General features: G+C 46.9%; 1 protein-coding gene and 1 long non-coding RNA gene across 2 annotated transcripts in view; one reads left to right on the top strand and one right to left on the bottom strand.

Annotated features, from left to right (window-relative positions):
- The window catches only part of LOXL2 (lysyl oxidase like 2), a 101,883-nt gene extending 99,368 nt beyond the window's left edge, over positions 1–2,515 (top strand). The window contains exon 14 of the mRNA XM_081960760.1: positions 1,085–2,515. Within this exon, the coding sequence (XP_081816886.1) occupies positions 1,085–1,152 (68 nt within the window). The 3' untranslated portion in view covers positions 1,153–2,515. The remainder of the gene's footprint in view (positions 1–1,084) is intronic.
- Positions 1,129–5,767, bottom strand: LOC309396090. Its single transcript, XR_014176044.1, has 2 exons — positions 3,623–5,767; positions 1,129–3,064 (listed from the first exon to the last, which is right to left on the bottom strand). It is a non-coding gene; the product is annotated as an uncharacterized lncRNA (long non-coding RNA).
- Positions 5,768–11,134: the final 5,367 nt, after the last annotated feature.

The raw sequence follows: 11,134 nt of genomic DNA, 5'->3' as shown, positions 1-11,134 counted from the left end.
TAAGAAAAAGATTTTTATAAAATTTTTACTTAAACATCCCATTCATTTAATTGTGCATTTGTTAAACTATGACAATTTTATGATCGAATTAGAGCTGGTTCATTGGTTTCTGAAACTCCCATTTAGAAGGTCATGCTGGAATCCTGCAAGGGTTTGGGGTTTTTTTGGACAAATTTCCAGGAACCCCATCATGTATCAAAAAATCTCAAACGCCAGCTGGGAAATTCACCTGTTTTGAAAAGCAAAGTTAAAAATCAGCCTTATCTGGACATTTCCCTGCTTGTTTCACTTAACAACTGCATTGATTTGTTTAACACCAAGGGCAAAAAAGGTCATAAAAATCGGGCATGACTCCAATAGAAATTCTGTCCCCAACTGTGGTTGTAGTGTTGGAAGAAATGTCCTTCTGGGTTCAGTTCCAAGTGGGGAAAAAGACAATGGAAACACGGAGGCTGCTTGGAAAGATGGTTTAATGGTGGACAGGAACACATGGCTTGAGCTCCTGAACAGAAAAGGGGGGTCGCATGCTTCCAGATGTTGGGTGAAGAAGAAAAGAGACCAAGATGCTGAGAGTTCCTAGATTTTATGCCCTCTCTGGCCTTTGATCTTGATCTTGTATTCTGATTGGTTGTCAGACTCCCATGGGGCCATGCGGGGGCAACTCTGTAGGCTGTGCTTTGAGTCTAAGTTTGGTGGAGCATTGCTTCTTCCCAGGTGCCCTGTGATGAGATGGGTCAAGGGCTAATACTATCATGTCTTAATCTGATCACCCTGGAGCTGAAGGGGAGGGATCTTTGTTATGTAGAATAGACTGGCCCAGCGTTTTAATGGCCCATTGAGAAAGGTGGGGGCTATTAAGAGTGAGTCTGTTTCCTACCTAAAAACACGTTTCTTCATTTCTTATTCAGGTAAATATAACATTCTGCCTTTTCCCATGATATTTCATTTTTCTAGGAGAGGGGTGGATGCTAACTTCCTACAGTAGGTTGAGGAATACCTGTAGTAGTTTTTCACCTTTTGCCCAGAGCTATCCGAGTGGACTGTCCTTTTTGACTCTTCTCTCTTTTTTTCCTCCTTCCCATAGCCAACTCTTACTATGAACCGGACCAGAAAGAAAACTTCAATGGACTTTGGAACAATCAGGTGTTTTAACTTTAGACCCTCTGTTTAATATAAAGGAAAAAAAGAAGAAAAAAAAAAGAAAAAAAGAAAGGAAGGGCTTTCCCCATGATTTCCCTAACCACTGCTCCGAAAACTGAAGTTATCAAGCAACGTTTCATGTTAGCTCTGTAAGTTATTTTTGAAGGGTGTTACGACAAACCTACTTTGCAACGTTCAGCAGAAGGAGACTGCGGCGGCAGACTCAAATTTCACACCGTTCCAAGAGAAGGAAAGTTTTGCACTAGCTGTACGACTTTGCTTCCCTCCACGTACGTCAACCCTGGCAAACTCTCACCGACACCCTTTTGGAGCGTCCGAAGAGGCACCTGACAGACAACTCAGCAAGGGGGTTTGTTGCTCCAGAGTTACCTTTTTGGAGGACTTCTCTTTCAGCCTTGGTCGTTCGCCTCGCGGACGTTCGAACATCGGACTCTATGCCACTGGTGGGACGTCACCTTTCTTCATCTTAGCCTGCTCACATTACCAAGAACACGGGTGATATTTGATTATTATTTTTGGGGGGGGGAGGGAAGGTGAAACTATGGCCATCCTAACTTCCATCATGGTTTTTAAAAAAACCACGAGAATGTGAATTTCTTTTGAAACACGTTAAACCAGAGGTGTCAAACTCAAGGACCGCGGGGCGGATCTGGCCCAGTGGGTGCTTAGATCTGGCCCGCAGTGCGCCCCCTCTAGAAAAAAGCGAAGGACCGGTCCGGGTTGCTTCTGCCAGCAAACATGGAGGTATGGAGGGCCGCGTGCTTCATTTTCGTTGGCAAAGCGCGCCGGCAACACAAGTGATGTCGAGCTGGCCACACCCATCCTGGCCACGCCACACCCAGCCCCCCCAAAGTCAAACAACTCTGATGTGGCCCTCAATCAAATTGAGTTTGACATCCCTGCAGTAAGCTGTTCACCTGCCCTGCCTTATCCATCTCTTTTCTGTCCGTGCCACCAACCCTTAGCCACATATTTCCTTCCTGTCAACATTAAGAAATACATCAATTACACCAAGATTTTCCCACGATAGACCTCTTCCCTATTCATTACAGCAAACAATCCTACGGTATCTTGTAAGAATAAAAAAAATGAATTGCTTAGGACACATTTTACATGGGAGTCCTTGAAGGAGTTCCAAAAATCAAAAGGACAATTCCCAACCATTGTGATTGTAGCCATCTTGACGTTTTGATGACAACCCTTGCTTTAGTAAATGTATGGTGCAGTGGTGGGATTCACATTTTTTTACTACCAGTTCTGTGGGTGTGGCTTGGTGGGCGTGGCTAGGTAGGTTTGGCAGGGGAAGGATACTGCAAAATCCCCATTCCCTCCCCACTCCAGGGGAAGGATATTGTCCCCACTCCAGGGGAAGGATACTGCAAAATCCCCATTCCCTCCCCACTCCAGGGGAAGGATATTGTCCCCACTCCAGGGGAAGGATACTGCAAAATCTCCATTCCCACCCCACTCCAGGGGAAGGATACTGTCCCCACTCCAGGGGAAGGATACTGCAAAATCTCCATTCCTTCCCCACTCCAGGGGAAGGATACTGCAAAATCTCCATTCCTTCCCCACTCCAGGGGAAGGATACTGCAAAATCCTCATTCCCTCCCCACTCCAGGGGAAGGATACTGTCCCCACTCCAGGGGAAGGATACTGCAAAATCCCCATTCCTTCCCCACTCCAGGGGAAGGATACTGCAAAATCTCCATTCCCACCCCACTCCAGGGGAAGGATACTGTAAAATCTCCATTCCCTCCCCACTCCAAGGGAAGGATACTGTCCCCACTCCAGGGGAAGGCTACTGTAAAATCTCCATTCCCACCCCACTCCAGGGGAAGGCTACTGTAAAATCTCCATTCCCACCCCACTCCAGGGGAAGGATACTGCAAAATCTCCATTCCTTCCCCACTCCAGGGGAAGGATACTGCAAAATCTCCATTCCTTCCCCACTCCAGGGGAAGGATACTGCAAAATCTCCATTCCCACCCCACTCCAGGGGAAGGATACTGCAAAATCTCCATTCCTTCCCCACTCCAGGGGAAGGATACTGCAAAATCTCCATTCCCACCCCACTCCAGGGGAAGGATACTGCAAAATCTCCATTCCTTCCCCACTCCAGGGGAAGGATACTGCAAAATCTCCATTCCTTCCCCACTCCAGGGGAAGGATACTGCAAAATCTCCATTCCTTCCCCACTCCAGGGGAAGGATACTGCAAAATCTCCATTCCCACCCCACTCCAGGGGAAGGATACTGCAAAATCTCCATTCCTTCCCCACTCCAGGGGAAGGATACTGCAAAATCTCCATTCCTTCCCCACTCCAGGGGAAGGATACTGCAAAATCTCCATTCCTTCCCCACTCCAGGGGAAGGATACTGCAAAATTCTCATTCCCTCCCCACTCCAGGGGAAGGATACTACAAAATCTCCATTCCCTCCCCACTCCAAGGGAAGGATACTGTCCCCACTCCAGGGGAAGGCTACTGTAAAATCTCTATTCTCTCCCGATCAGCTGAGACTCGGGAGGCAGGAATAGATGGGGGAGGGGCCAGTCAGAGGTGGTATTTACCGGTTCTCTGAACTACTCAAAATTTCTGCTACCGGTTCTCCAGAACTGGTCAGAACCTGCTGAATACCACTTCTCGTATGGTGGTGCTAAGCACGTTTGCCTCTATTTGTTTGAGGTCAAACAATTACTCCAGAAAACCATTCCTACTTGAATATTTTTTGGTTTCTTGTGTTTAAAGAAAAGGTCTTTTACCCAGAGAGAGAGTTTGTATAAAGGACTTCCAAAAGATTCTTTTTTTAAAAAAAAAACCACCCCACAAGGGTTCGATTTTCTTTTAGGATCCTGTACAAAAGAGGCAACTGCAAAATGAAACTACATTTGCTGCAGGGGATCAGAGCACCATGCCCAGCATTTTGCTTCTAAAGTAATAATAATAATCAGAGATGTTTTTGTAGGTTCAAAAAGGCGAAGGTGAAATTTATTGTTTCTTTTAAGCATCAGTGACTAAGGATAGTTTGTCTCTGACCACAGACGTTACTAGCTATTGCTGCATGAAGACTTTAAACCTACCATATTTGGGCACTATAAGAGAGAAGGAATTCAATGTATCTAAAGCAGGGGTGTCAAACTCAAGGGACGGATCCAGCCCACAGGGTACTTACCGTATTTTTGGAGTATAAGACGCACCTTTTCCCCCCTAAAAGAGGATGAAAATTTGGGTGTGTCTTATACAGTGAGTGTAGCCCCACCTACCCACCATCTCCCACCTTTTGACCTCTGCCTCCCAGCAATTTGCCTCCTCACCGCAAACAGGGAAAATGGGGCTTGCAGAGTCTGCAATAGCTATAGCAATCCCTGCAGCCTGAAACAGCTGATGATCGGGAGGCGCTTAAACTGAAAGTGAAATTTTCTGTTTGTTTCACAAGGCAAATTGCTAAGAGGCAGAAGCAGATTTTTTTTCTTGTGCTAATCAGGTTGTTTGCTGTTTGCTGCAAGATAAGTCAATAACTATAAATGTCTGTAGAAAGTTCAAATTATTAGACTTATTTTTTTCAAGACTGCTTTATTATTGTTCTAGACAGCTTAACAAAATGAAGAAGCTTTTTAAAATAAATGCTTGATCTGAAGAGGCCCAGTGCTCTTGCATTTTTTATTGTTCTTTTAAATAGCAGAGAATAATTGTACCTCCAGAAAGCCACATCAATTTTAACAGCATCTGTACAAGTATAGTCTGAAATGTAACACTAAAGTGTATATTGTCTGTAGTGTTTGCTGTTTTTTGCAAGGAGGCAAATTGCTGGGAGACAGAAGCAGATTTGTTTCCCCTTGTTTTCCTTCCCAAAAGCTAGGTGCGTCTTATACTTCGGAGCATCTTATACTCCGAAAAATACAGTAGATCTGGCCCGTGGGGCTGCCTGAAAACATCGAAGGACCAGCCTGTGGTGCTTCTGCCAGCAAAAATGGGCTCCTAAGCTCCGTTTGCGGCCTACATGGCCTCCTGCAACCCTCTGGCAGAGGGTTGCAGGAGGCGTGGCAGCCAAAAACGGAGCTCGGAGCCTGTTTTCACTGGCAGACGCTCAGTTCACCGCAGACGCCCCCGACAGGAGTGACGTCAAGCTGGCCACGCCCACCCTGGCCACATCCACCTCAGCTCCTCCACCCCGCCCCAAGGTCAAGCACAACCCTGATGAAATTGAGCTTGACACCCCTGATCTAAAGCATAAATATAAAACATAAAACGATTTAAAGCCTTCCTTTCTTGAAAACCCATTCCTTGGCTAGCTTACGAAAGGCAAAAAATAAATAAATCTGTAACCAGAGAGGTGGACCACGTTATCAAAGAGTGTCTCGTCCAGTACTGTGGAGATTTATGGCAAACCACGTTCACGCAACTCTCCTTGATCAGGGACACTGTGAATGTTTCCTTTTTCCCCCTTGTAATGGCCACCTGCTCCCTTTTTCTTGCTCGCTCCGCTGATTCTTTTACTTGTCAAATGAGAACTGGTCCAGACACGTTGGTTGGGAGGATAAGCTAAGAGGAGGTTTAAAATGGTATTTTGCACAGGTATAAATGTTGTATGAATAAACCGAAGTTATGCTGACCGTTGGTTGACTTTCTTTTAAAAGGTTGCACTAACAAACTTTCAGAGCTGGTTCTCTCCACAACAGATCTCTCTACCACACAATGGGCATGGCAAGGCTAATTGCCCATTCATAAATCCATGTTTGAACTAGCCTTCCCTCCTTTCCTCTCTCCCTCCGTTCCTTTTTCCCTCCCTCCCTTCCTTCCCCTTCTGCCTTCATCTCTTCTTCCACCCTTCCTTTTCTTCCTTCCTTTCCTCCCTCCCTGTTCCTTTATTCCATCCTCTTCCTTCCCTCCTCCCTCCCTCTCTTCATTCCCCCCTCTTTACTTCCTTCCATCCATTCCTTCCTTCCCCTTCTGCCTTCATCTCTTTTTCCACACTCCCTTTTCTTCCTTCCTTTCCTCCCTCCCTGTTCCTCTCTTCCTTCCCTCCTCCCTCCCTCTCTTCCTTCCACCCTCTTTCCTTCCTCCCCTCCGTTCCTTCCTTCCCTCCCTCTCTTCCTTCCACCCTTTCCTTCCTTCCCTCCATTCTGTCCCTCCCTCTCTTCCTTCCACCATTTTTCTACCTTCCTTTTGTTCCTTCCCTCCCTCCCTCTCTTCCTTCCACCCTCTTTCCTTTCTTCCCTCCATTCCTTTCTTCCCTCTCTTCCTTCCATCCTTTCCTTCATTCCCTCCGTTCCTTTCCTCCGTCTCTTCCTTCCACCATTTTTTCTACCTTCCTTTTGTTCCTTCCCTCCCTCCCTCTCTTCCTTCCACCCTCTTTCCTTCCTTCCCTCTCTTCCTTCCACCCTTTTTCCTACCTTCCTTTTGTTCCTTCCTTCCCTCCCTCTCTTCCTTCCACCCTCTTTCCTTCCTTCCCTCCATTCCTTTCTTCCCTCTCTTCCTTCCACCATCTTTCCTTCCTTCCCTCCATTCCTTTCTTCCCTCTCTTCCTTCCACCATCTTTCCTTCCTTCCCTCTCTTCCTTCCCCCCCTCCCTCCCTCCCTCCTTTATCCTTGCTCTAATACACCAGATATCATGGGCTACAAGCCTTATGTCCTAGGGCTCACACTCATACCTAACACAAATGTAGTTATTTATTTATCTGATCAACTTGTATAGCCACCCATCTCAACAAATGACTGGGTGATGAACAATAGCAAGGTTGCCATAAATACGAAGATTAAAATGCAGAGCAGCTGAGGAAAAACACCACAATCAACACCACCAATATCCTGCAGCATGCACTGCCAACAGCTACTATGACCTGGGTCCTCCTCTCTCTGTTGTGGCAGTAATTGGGGGAAGGGGCACAGAGCAACCATGACAAAACAAAAAACCTCTCTTACAATAACAAACCAGGCTGAGAAATCTGGAAACACGATTTTTACTGGGCGTCCAACATTGGTTTACAACAGGTAGCAGACAACCTGAAGGGGAGAAATATATTGGTGGCTCTTTGCCTTGATAGCACAGAGGTTAGGAACATGTGGGGCTACAGACGTTGGAGAGAAGTTTCCTGCCATCTTTTCCCCCCTAATGGGAGACAGATGAAAACTGCAGTGTTCATTCTACATTGGTAAAACTAATCTAATTGTTCTGACCTACGCTTCCCCAGCAACACGAAGCCGAGTCCTCATCCCAATAAACCCCTTTTATTTAATTTACAGTGAATTCCTCTCCAGCAAAGTCCCGGCAAAGAGTCTTCCAAGATAGTTTACAATGACCGACCTTTATCAGGCTTGGAGAGTGGCCAGGCCGATATCTTTCAGATGCCACAATACTTGGCAAGAATGCAGGAATGAACTAAGTGTCTCCTGCAAACTCCACTCCCCTGTCGTTCCTCTTTTATTTCCTCTGGGAGGGGCCATTCACTGTCCGCCTGTGGCCTTACTCCCAAGTCGACTCTTGTTCCTTAGCTGTTCCCTTTGTCTGGCAACTCTGCGCATGCACACACTGGGAACAGGCTCCAGTTGTTCTTCTGCCTTACTGATGTCTGACTCTGAAGGCAGCTGATAACTGTCAGACGGCCCTGGCCCCCTCTCTGCCTCCGACACAGAGCCCTCATCAGAGCCTTCCCCAGACTCCAGGACTGGCCCAGGTTCCTCCCCAACCTCCTCACTGTCCGAATCTGCTGTTGGGCCACAACACTAATCTTCTTTCCTGAAAGTTAACCACTCCATTTTACAGCCTTCATCCTTGCTCTCCCCATGTCAAGCATGGTTAGTAAAAGGTTGCAGTTTCTGCCACAAATCCAATCTGAGAGATCCTTGGTGCTCTCTGAGCTGGGTTCTTTTCTTGCAGTGCACTGATGATGTTACCTAGTTTGGTAATGAAACGTCAGCTTGGAGAGCACCAAGGAACCCTCATTCCACAAATAATTTTCCTCCAACAAATTCAATTTCTTCTGAATGGATGGGTTCATGCAACGTTTGGTCAAAAACCTCCCCTTTTACTCAGGTTTTATCCTAGAGATGCAAAGGGGGAGGGGAGGGATAAGGTCCTGAAATGTTAGAGGAGGTATATTGCTTACCTGTATTGGGGACCTAACATCTTGATCACATTTTCCAGCAATATAGCCCTTCAGTGGGGCTTTCTACAAATTAAACAGTGAGGCCTCTCCTACTGTTGTGCCCCCCCCCCCAATGGCCAGCAGAGCTGGCGACAGACTCGGACAGTGAGGAGGTTGGGGAGGAAGATGGGCCAGTCCTGGAGTCTGGGGAAGGCTCTGACGAGTGCTCTGCATCGGAAGCAGAGATGGGACCAGGGCCGTCCGACAGTTATCAGCTGCCTTTGGAGTCAGAGATCAGTGGGGCAGAAGAACAGCTGGAGCCTGTTCCCGATATGTGCACACGCAGAGCTGCCAGGAGAAGGGAACAATTAAGGAACAGAGGTCAACTCGGGAGTAAAGGCACAAGGAGATACTGAATAGCCCCTCCTATAGGGAATAAATAGGAGCGAAAGGGGGGGGGTTGCAGGAGACCATTTATTCACTTCATTAGTGGGAAGATTTGTTCGTGATTCTCAGAGACTCCTTGCCAAGCATTTCCTTCTACAGCGTCGCGTCTGGAAGATATCGGCCTGGCAACTATCCAAGGACTGATAAGATCCGTGGTTGCAATTTACTCTTGAAAGATTGTGTGCCGGGACTTTGCTGGATGTGAATGCTAGGAATTCACATTAGCCAAATTAAAGAGGTTTTTTTTCAGGACAAGGAGTCAGTTTCGTGATTTGGTGAAGCCTAGATCAGACCACCAAATGGTGACAGCAAAGAGGGAGAGATGCATCCCCCTGAATTTTGACTTCAACCGACTTGCATTGATAGGAATAAGTATATAAGCAAATGATGTCCTTTTTGGGCTGAGAATCAGTTTTTTGTTCAGCCATTAAATTGACCGGAGAAACTCAGATTTGGTTTGACCAAGGAACATAGCTCTGAAAGCTTGCAACGAGGCCTTAGAAAAAGATGCATGTGATAGTGTGCTAATTCTGCAACGCTCAAAAATCACGACCACTCTCAGCAAAATCCAGACTGAAAAGTATCTGATTTGGCCAGTGGACTGGAAAAACCACATCTTTTAGAACGGTGGTAAGTCTTCACCCACCACTGAATGCACATCACAGGCCAAAGCAGCATCCCAACTCAATTTTTCTAAGTTCTCAAATGTAGCAAACAAGAGGATTTGAGCAAATCACTGAGCATTTCAGCTTAGATGTTAACCATTGTAATTTTTGTAAAAACAAACGAAATGGAGTCAGTAAACAAGTCATTTGGCTTCTGCAGATGAATGTTTTAGTGTCTTCAGTGTTTTCACGCATAATCTAATTAGACCCATAATCTAATTAGACCCATAATCTAATTAGACCTGTAGTCCAGCATGAGAGGGCTGAGAAGTCATTCCACCACATGAATTTGAAAATCGAAACTTGCAGCTATAGGTGTCAACCAGGGGTGAAATTCAGCAGGGTCTGACAGGCTCTGGAGAAAAGGTAAGAGGGAATTTTGAGCAGTTCGGAGAACCAGCAACAGAGTGGGGAGGGAATGGGGATTTTGCAGTATCCTTCTCCCAGGAGTGGGGAGGGAATGGGGATTTTGCAGTATCCTTCTCCCAGGAGTGGGGAGGGAATAGGGATTTTGCAGTATTCTTCTCCCAGGAGTGGGGAGGGAATAGGGATTTTGCAGTATTCTTCTCCCAGGAGTGGGGAGGGAATAGGGATTTTGCAGTATCCTTCCCCCAGGAGTGGGGAGGAAACTCCTGGGGGAAGGATACTGCAAAATCCCCATTCCCTCCCCACTCCTGGGGGAAGGATGGAGTGGGGATTTTGCAGTATCCTTCCCCCAGGAGTGGGAAGGGATTGGGGATTTTGCAGTATCCTTCCCAACACTGGAAGTCTTTAAGAAGATGTTGGATAGCCATTTGTCTGAAGTGGTGCAGGGTTTCCTGCCTAAGCAGGCGGTTGGACTAGAAGACCTCCAAGGTCCCTTCCAACTCTGTTATTCTATTCTATTATAAAACCTCTGATCCTGGTGATCAATCCAGACTGCATCCTGCACCACCAATTCATCCACTTCATCTAAGCCAGGGGTATCAAACTCAAAGCCCGTGGCCTAGATCTGGTCTGTGGGGTGCCTAGTTCTGGCCCAGGGGACTGCCCTGAAAACAGAAAAGGACTGAACCGCAGTGCCTCTACCAGCGATAATGTAGCTCGGAGGGCTGCATCCCCACCCCCAGAGTCAGTTTTCGCTGGCAGACAGCTGCAGGCTGTCGTGACCAAAAATGGAGGGGGGGGGAAACATGCCCTCCCAGGGTCAGTTTTCACTGGCAGAGGGCTAGCAAAACAAACTAAAAACCAAGCAAAAAGGAGAAATGTTTTCCCTTTTGCACCTGAGCGTGCAAGAAGGGACAGGAAAGGAGAAAGGGAAAGAGGAAAGACCAAGAAAAAGATGGGAAGAGGGCAAGGAAGGAAAGATGAGGAAAGAGGGGAAGGAAGAAGAAAGGAGAAGGAAGAGGGAAGGAAAAAGAAAAGGAAGGAAGGTAGGTTATAATGGGGGGGGGGGCTGAGAAAAGTCCTGCCAGCACTTCAACATCACACGAGTGATGTTGAACTGGCCGCATACACCCTGACCACACACACACACACACACACAAACACACAGCACTTCGAGATCAAATACAACCCTGATGCGGCCCTCAATGAGATCAAGTTTGACACCCCTGATCGAAGCCATTGCGTAGTTTACAGGAGAGAAATGGCCAGAGGGCACTAACTGCATTTCAGTCCTCCCTTTTTTTCTATTGCTTTTCTTACCACCTAGGGCAGTGATAGCGAACCTTTTCGGCAATGAGTGCTAAAAAGGGCGCACGCATGCGCGCAGCACCAAGTTCTTAAAAACGGAG

The sequence above is a fragment of the Natrix helvetica genome (assembly GCF_964273705.1).
Source record: "Natrix helvetica genome assembly, chromosome: 8".
Lineage (NCBI taxonomy): Eukaryota > Metazoa > Chordata > Lepidosauria > Squamata > Natricidae > Natrix > Natrix helvetica.
This window is presented reverse-complemented; position numbering and strand designations above follow the sequence as displayed.